This window comes from Poecilia formosa, unplaced genomic scaffold (genome assembly GCF_000485575.1).
Source record: "Poecilia formosa unplaced genomic scaffold, Poecilia_formosa-5.1.2 Scaffold374, whole genome shotgun sequence".
Lineage (NCBI taxonomy): Eukaryota > Metazoa > Chordata > Actinopteri > Cyprinodontiformes > Poeciliidae > Poecilia > Poecilia formosa.
This window is the reverse complement of record NW_006800313.1, coordinates 108,781-117,434: the sequence shown is the minus strand read 5'-3', so window position 1 is coordinate 117,434 and position 8,654 is coordinate 108,781. Positions and strand designations below refer to the sequence as shown.

At 40.3% G+C, this 8,654-nt stretch overlaps 1 protein-coding gene across 1 annotated transcript; it reads left to right on the top strand.

Annotated features, from left to right (window-relative positions):
- Positions 1-256: 256 nt before the first annotated feature.
- LOC107833368 (fibroblast growth factor 4-like) lies at positions 257-4,367 on the top strand. Its single transcript, XM_016662450.1, has 4 exons — positions 257-408; positions 2,288-2,416; positions 3,097-3,200; positions 3,658-4,367. The coding sequence occupies exons 1-4, from the start codon at positions 288-290 to the stop codon at positions 3,835-3,837; spliced, it is 534 nt and encodes a 177-aa protein (XP_016517936.1). The 5' UTR covers positions 257-287; the 3' UTR covers positions 3,838-4,367.
- Positions 4,368-8,654: the final 4,287 nt, after the last annotated feature.

Genomic DNA, 8,654 nt, shown 5'->3' with positions numbered 1-8,654 from the left:
ACTTGCTGATCTGTCTGTCCTAAAGAACAACATGGTGCTCTCTTCAGTAATCGTGTTTCAAATGTGCTGTTAGACTTTCTGATATAGACCTGATAATCACCATGCTGTCTCTTAGGCGTGTCCCTGTCGGCAAGCGCAGTGGAGTAGAAATAGGCATTGATAAACGGAGGAAAAGACGACAGGACATCATTCAGGGTTCCATATGTACAGTCAGGACTGTGTATCCAGGCTTGCTGCTGTTCCCAGAGGACATGACCTCAGTCCTGCCTGGCCTTCTGTTGCTTTTGATGTTACCAGTATATGGTCAGCTAGTGGGAGCAAAGAAGTCAGAAGAGGCTGAAGAGCAAAGTTCCCGTCTGCGGGGCCTCTGGAAGCTGCACTTTAGGGCATCCAGGCTGAAAGGAAAAGGTAAGTAAAATCCTTTATTTTGTAAGTATCCACATTTTTAATACAGCCATCTTTAAACGTTTTTTCAATTCCAACAGTTTGATTTGGAGATCAGTTGTTTTATGAATATAGTTCGTGTCAGTATGGCGAGAGATCAATAATTCTCTTTCATGGATCAGCTTCTCCTGGTATTGGTATCTAATATTTCTTTTTTCATCAGAGATGTAAAATTATATTTTATTTTGGTTGATGGTTAATGCATATTTTAAACCACTAGAATGAGAACTATGGTCTACAGGCTTAGAAAACTAGTTACCAGTCCTTACAGTTTTGCATATATTATCCTTAGCAGCGCTTGCTTCCATTTCTTAGAAGTGACCATTACCAGGGCTTTGATCGGGATGCTAACTGTTCCTGCTAGATCTCTATTAGGTTCCCCATTCTGTCACTTGGCATCAGTTTCTTCATGGAAACTGTTTGCTGTCTTCAGAATTTACAAATGATAATAAAACAGTTTTTTTTTTTAACATGTTGGGGGGTTTTGCAAAAGGAAAGTTTTACCTAATGACCTGAAATTTGTAAGTCATTATGTTGCTTGGTTCCTAGAGATGAGTAGGTATCACCACAAGGGGGCGCCTATTCCCCTTTTCCTTTGTTGTACTATTGTGCAGAGTAAGAAGTCGTCTTCCATGTTGTAGAGGAGAACAGCGGTGATGATGAGGTGCAGAGCAGTAAACTATCGTTACTTTACTCATGTATGAGAAAAGTTTAGTGCCGTGGAGACCTGGCTTTACGTGGACGAAGTGAAATAAAGTTAAAGTGTGGAATACTCAAGGTGTGCGTCCTGCCGTTTCGGGTTAGCGTGGCTAACCACCGCTGCTAACTCCTTCTCTCACCGCATCACCACAAGTTGCGTGACTCACGACACACCAATAGTTGTAGCTTCAAAAAATCTTGAACATTAAATTTTTAGTCTTATGCTGCTTTTTATTTTACAAACACAACATTCAGGCATTAAATACAACTTAGCCTTTATAAATAAACAAAACTGCCAAAATATGTGATCATAATAACAGATTTACTATTTTTGAGAAATTTATTTTGAAAACCTCATTAACATTACTTTCTGTCCCTATACTGAATAATAAGTTGAAACAAACACTCGATGATCATGAGACCCATTTACAAAGTCAAATTTAGTCTGATATCCAATCTAGGTCAAATGGTCTAAACTTGTTTTTGTTTTAGCTTGAAATTCAACCGTAATGGCGGTCAGATAGATAAGATTATTGTAGCTGCTGGAACAGAACAGGAGGACTTCAGCAGCAAATGAAGCTTAGGAAATTCAGCTCACCTGCACTGGAGTTACTGGAATACATGAGAACAAGTGTTGAACAGGTAGTCTGCTCTGATCCAGTGTTGTGAGTCCAGTCCAGTTTATCATTCAGGTGAGCACGCAGGTACCTATAAGAGTTCACCATCTCTATGTCCACTCCCTGGATGTTCACCGGCACCATTGAGGTGCCTGCGATGAGACAGGACGTCTGAAGGTGACAGCATGGGGAGTTGATGGAGAAGTCTGCAGCATAGAGGGAATGGTGCCAGGACAGTCCCTGTGGGGACTGCAGGCCAGGCTGTCAAAGACACAGGCTGTCATTAACATGGAGGGGAGATTTTCATGTGTCTCACCACATTTATCCATGCAGGGTCATGAGGGGCCAGATTCCTCTTGGCAAAAGACATGGTACACCCTAAAGAAGTCACCAGTCCATTACAGGGCAAGCTAATTATGTGTGAAATAAAATTTCATGATATCTGTCAATGTGTTTTTGTGAGTGTTCTTTGTGCATCTTTAAAAATATACTTTGGGAAAATTGCCAGTGATTTCTCTTCAATAAAGGATCAAGCTCCAGCCCAGTCAACGAAGTGGCCAAACAGCTTCTGCTCTACTGCCGGGCCGGAATTGGCTACCACCTTCAGATCCTGCCCAATGGCTCAGTGGGGGGAGTCCATAGACCGACTCCTTACTGTGAGTTCAGTCAAAATGAGTGAATATTTACACATACACCCCGTATATAGTATATATCAAACGCTCACACATTTATACACCGATACATAAGTGCCTTGCCCAGAGGCACCGACATGAGGCAGGAGGAAGCTGGAATCGAACCTACGTGCTAAAATGTATTTCAGAAAAATACTGCACATTTAAAATATACTTTAATATATATTTTTTCCACCAGGGTGTATCAAGCATATTTTTGGTGTATTTAGTTTTTCACAGACTTTTATATTGAGTTTGATCAAGCATGACAGTGGAATCTGTAGCATGGGTCTTTGAACACTTGAAGTTAGATTTAAAGAGTATTAGAACCTGGTCAGCACTGAAATCTTAAAATCCTTCAGAAATTGTTTAAACAAGATTGAATAATTGCTTGGAAACTGATGATTCTATATTTGCTTAGCACACAGGGAATGGGAGAGAATGAAGAAAAGAGCACACATTTCTGTTTTTTAAAGTATAAATAATTTTAAAAAAAAGGTCTCATCATTGATTACCACACTTTGGATGCACTTCAAATGAGATTTTGCTGCACAATTAACTTACAATATTTGTTCGGTCAGAGTGGAAAACCTGTTCTTTGCAAGTGTTACTTGAACAGTGTCAGTTTAACACATGAACATTCACTCTGTCTGCATCTCCTCCAGGCTGGCTGAAGGTGTTTGCTGTGAGGCGTGGAGTGGTGGGAATCAAAGGGTTGACGAGTGGCTTGTACCTGTGTATGAGTGGGCAAGGACTGGCATATGGAGAGGTACGCAGTCTGCTGCACACAACATGTTAACTTGTGTTTATATATTCCCCGTTATGAGGATATGCACTATTGGTTAATGACTATTCGTATCTCTATATACCAGAATATATGAATATATCCTGGGTAATGGATACAGTGGTGTTTGTATCGCTCAAACGCCACTGTAAAGACGCTGCTGACCTTTTCTGATCTGGCAATAACAATGTGAGCATCGACTCCCCCCTCAGTCTTTGTTGCACACAAGATCCGCCGGCTCTTCCGCGGATGTTGTAACAAAATTGTTTTTATCACTTTGTGTGGTTTTTGGTAAATAAAGGATGTGCACAACTTCAGATGGGCTAAGTGCAAAGGCCAAGTTTAGTGTAAAAGTATGTTGCCCCCTAAAGGAACTCTAATATTCATACATTGAAATGAAGTCAAATAACAGAAGATTACTTTATTTATTCTTTTTGTCTAGGAGCCGTTTACTGACAACTGTCTGTTCAAGGAAAATGTGGAAGAAAATCACTACACCACCTACTCTTCTCTTTCCCACCCAGGCAACTACCTGGCAATTTCCCACAGAGGACAGCTCAGGAGGGGCAACAGTGTGGGCCCAAATCAGTCCTGTGCTCATTTCTTACCAAGGAGAGCATGACGTCTGCCCATTAGCTTTCCCAAGCTCCTGAACCTATGACAAAGTTGATGCTTGTTATTGAATAGCATCCCTGGGTTTTTAGATAAGCTACATTCCCCAAACCACCCTGCTCTCAAGCAACTCCACTGACTTCTCACCCATTTCTGCACCGAGTTCAAAATTGTCTTAACATTCAAAGCCATCCTTATGTTACTCGTCTCTTTCACATTTAAACACCGTCTCACATCCTTCATTCCTCTTTTGACTCACTTCTCTGTTCGCCACGTCCTCGGCCGTCCAACCCGGGTCTACTCACCACCTGGATCTCTGAACATCATCATCGCTGAACATTTTCAAATCTCTTCACAAAACTCATCTGTTCAGATTAGCTTATCCCACTTCACCGTCACAACATAAAGACTTGTTTTGTATTTTATACGTCTTTCTAGCACTTTTTAACCTTTGTTCATGATGTGCTGTTTTTATTTTATTAATGTAAAGTGACCTTGAAAATCTTGAAAGGTGCTTATAAATAAAATAGATTGTTATTATTGTTGTTGTTGTTTTATTTAGATAATCAAAATCAGCAGAACATGCCACTGGAATAGTAAGGATTCTTTATGACTCTTTTATGCAAATATGTTAAAAACTCCATAGTTTTAATATTGTCCTCATAGACTTTTGGGACGAAAGTGAAAGAATCTATGTAACTCTTTTGTTTTCATATCTGTTAAAAAATTCACTGTACCCTGAAAATAGAAGATGAAAAAAAAAATCAAGTCCCTCTGCATCTTCCATGTGCCCCTAATAACATTTAGAAAAATACACAGCTCCCGAACCAAAACAGCCAATCAGAGTTAGGAGGCGTCTTTCATTCACGGTTGTGTAAGCACAACGTGAACCAGTCGTTCTAGGGGGAGCTAGCGGTGTGCTGCTGCTAAAGGCGGAGAAACAAACCAACCTTCCAGGGAAACGCCTAATTTCTGGAGTGGTGCCTGGTCCAAAACCCAAGACAGGCAAACAAAAGAAGACCCACGATGCAAGGCAAGCTAAAGAGAGAAACAGACGGAGCCCAAAATGAGAGGAGGAGGAGCGCTTCATATGTAGAGGGAGATAATACCATCAAAGAATTCAAAATGGATCCAGAGTTACAGACTGTGAACATATTGTTTGAGATGGAGATTTTAACAGACTGAGGACACAGCAAGCGCAATGCCAGGACAAATGGGAAAAATGGACAAATGTCCCATCAACGTTACAGGACTGATTTTGGATATAAATCCCCCCTGTGTTATTTAATTAAGAGACTCCTCCTAGTGTGCAGTTTTTGTTTTCAGTTCTGTTTTTTCTGTCTCTTATCATTTCTATGTATTGTTCGACCTAAATTTATCAATGAAAATAAAGTTATTTTAAAAAATGACATTAGTGGGGTGGGACCTAAAGATGAACAATGTAAAATGTCGTTCATCTTTAGTCAGCACTATTGGTCAGCGCTGACTAAAGGGAAGACTGACTCCCTCCCACCTCAGATCTCTGTCCAGAGCTGCAGGGCTCGCTGCTTCGCTTCGGTGACGGGACACACAATGTGAATGGTAGGCAATCGTCACAAAATTACACTGCTAGCAGCTACTAAAGTGTCCACCCTTTCTTCAAAGAAGAAATCTTACACAACTTATTATGACAAAAGTTAAAACACTCAACATTGTCTTGTACATAATCTCTAATTGGCTAACTCCAAGATCACCAAGTTTTCTTAAAAGATCGAGTCTCTGAGAACATTTCTTAAAAATATGGTCAGTGTTTTCAGCAAAGTTGAGCTGACTGTTCAGGAATGACCCGAGATATTTGCCTCAGTTTCAACAGGTCGGCTATCGAGTGAAACCGGAACCACTTTAAAGTCTCGTTTACTTAGCTCTACATCCTTAAGAACATGAGAAAGTATGGTGTTTTATTAGTGAATTTATCTTTTACAACTCCAGTAATACAGAAATTAATAGTCAATGATAAAGACTTTGTGGTAGTCTGATTTTGTGATGTATTTATATTACCACCCCACGCCACTAGAGGCAGTAGCAGACCCAAGAAGATTCATCTAAGGACCAGATTTAGAAGTACACAGAAAGCTACATAATTTAAGAACTGTGAACTCCACACCTCCATTCATTTTTTGGTTTGCCTTCGCCTAAAACACCTTACCTGACAAAAATGGCACTATGTGTCTGAAAATACATACTACTGACCTTTTAAATATTACTCAAAGACAACACAAAATGCTGTTTATAAGAGAAAGTAGTTAAGGGAGAAAATTTTCAAACTTACATGTCCCTATTTGAAAAATGTTTGAACCTTAAACCTCCTTGAATAGCTGAGCCACCCTTTGCTCGGTGTACAGAATTAGAAAAGGAAAACTGTCAGTACTTGCAAATAATCAAGAGATTAATCCTCTAGATTTCTGGAACATGGCCATTTGTAATCCAATGCAACAAGTGGGAGGGAGTCTGCAACCTGAGCCACAGACCTGAGAGCCAAGCCACTCAGGTGTCTCTTTCTAACCGGAGACACGACAGAAGACAGAGAGCAAAGGAAATAGAAAACAAAAACGGGAGCACATTGTCATTGAAAGTACGGTGTGGTTGGACTTCATTTTATCAGATAAAACTAAATAGCATATGGACAATGACATAATGAGTATTGCAGAAACAGGTATGTTTAATTTGTAAACTACAGTTTCGTAGAATTACTTCACGCTGTATTTTTCTTGTTGTTCCATTATCTTTTACCCATCCATTGACCCTCTACCCCATGTCTCTTCACAGATCCTGCTGCCAACACCACTGATATATCAACTACAACAACAGTAAGGGACAAAAAATGAAAAATGATCAAATTAAATGTTTGTACAAGTATTTATTTTAGAATTTATGTAAACAGATGGTGCATTTGGCAATTCTGAAGTAATTTTCATGTGTATTTTGTATTTTTGTAACTTTATTTGTGTTCATTTCTGTTTCCTGGATAATATTTCAAGAAAATATACATGAGAAAGTTAGAACAAATGAAGATAAGAAGATACTGGACTTCATAAAATAATTTTTAAAAAAGTTTCAATATTCACCATCTGCCTCCTTTATTAGTGACACCTAACTTCTTATTTGCACTCAGAACAGGTTAGCCTATCCCATTGCAGAAACTCAATGTATTTAGGCATCTAGACACAGGCTATTTTTAACACAAGGCAAATGGGACCCAAATTACATTCCCCCCTCCCCAATATGTGACATATATCCCACTTTTTATTGACCGTCAGAATGACCCAGTTACGTGGTACTAAGTTGTATGATTGTTTTCAAAGTCTGAACAGTCATGTGTCGCATTTTATCTGACTTTTATGACATTGATGCGAGACGTGTAATTTTACAGCAGAAAAATCCAGATGCTGTAAATCCAAACATAAACAAAGGCTGAAAATTAAAATGATGAACTTATGAATGAAGTCTGTCAGTGAAGTGCATCACTGACAGACCTGGGGCCTCGTGAATAAAGCGTGCATACGCACAAAAAATGTGCGGCGCCATATTTTACGCACAAGTTGGCATGTATAAAAATGAACTTTGCGTCAAAGTTTGCGTAAAGCAAAACTTAAAGAAGGAGCCATGCGTTACCGATGGTGGTGCAACTGCAGCCATCCTTCAGTCGAGCAGTCCGTTTTGTAAATGTGCCTTGTCAGGGAAAACCCCACAAGCTGCAGTGATCAAGCCAAGAGAATCCAGGTGTGTTGAAAATGCCCAATCTGGAATCGGGCATTTTCAACACACCACCACGTAACACCACACACTGCAAGTCGTTGTAAGATTGTGGTAAAGGGAAAATCGGGACAAAAAGAAAAAAAAAAGGCTTTAGTGGGAACACCAACATGACGTCTTACACCCCTCCGGCCACAGCAAAGTTGTCTGCGGTAATAAAAACTTTGGGGACCACTGCCTTAGATGCACGCTGGACAAACGCCCTCAGATGAAAGCCCATTTCCTTGAGTTTATGGAGAACATGCTGAGTAGAGGCCATGCAGAAGTTGCTCCACCTCTTGGTAAGGACCAAGAATGTTGGTATTTACCCTTGTTTGGGGTTTATCACCCTAAGAAGCCCAACAAAATCCGAGTAGTCTTTGCACCATATGAGGGTGACTCACTCAATGACGTATTACTCACTGGCCCTGACCTCAACAATAGTCTGGTAGGAGCATTGATGAGGTTCAGGAAGGAACCTATGACTGCAGACATTGAGCATATGTTTCATTGCTTTGTCGTCACAGAAAACCTCAGAGACTTTTTACACTGTCTCTCCAGTGAAGTTATTGAAAACCATATGCGAGTGCATATCTTTGGGAACAGTCCCTCTCTCTCCGTCGCCATACAGTCTGCAGAGAGCTAGTGTTAATGGAGAAACGCACTTTGGAGAAGATGTGTGCCAACTCATTGAGCGGGATTTCTACGTTGATGACACGCTGAAGTCATTTACCACAGAAGAAGCAGCAGCTCATATCCTAAAACAAGTGCAGAACACTCTTGCATCCTTTAACCTCCGGTTACACAAAGTGACCTCTAATAGGCCAGCTGTTCTAGAGGCCTTTCCATCTGAGGATTGAGCTAAAGACATCGAGAACTTGGATATTTTTGCTGAGAACACAGTCTGGGATTGTCTTGGAACATAAATACAGACAGCTTCACATTCCAGTTTACAGACAGTCAAAAGCCCTTTACACGCAGAGGTGTCCTCTCTACAGAGAGTAGTCTCTATGATTCACTTGGATTTATCGCTCTGATCACAATTCAAGGCAGACT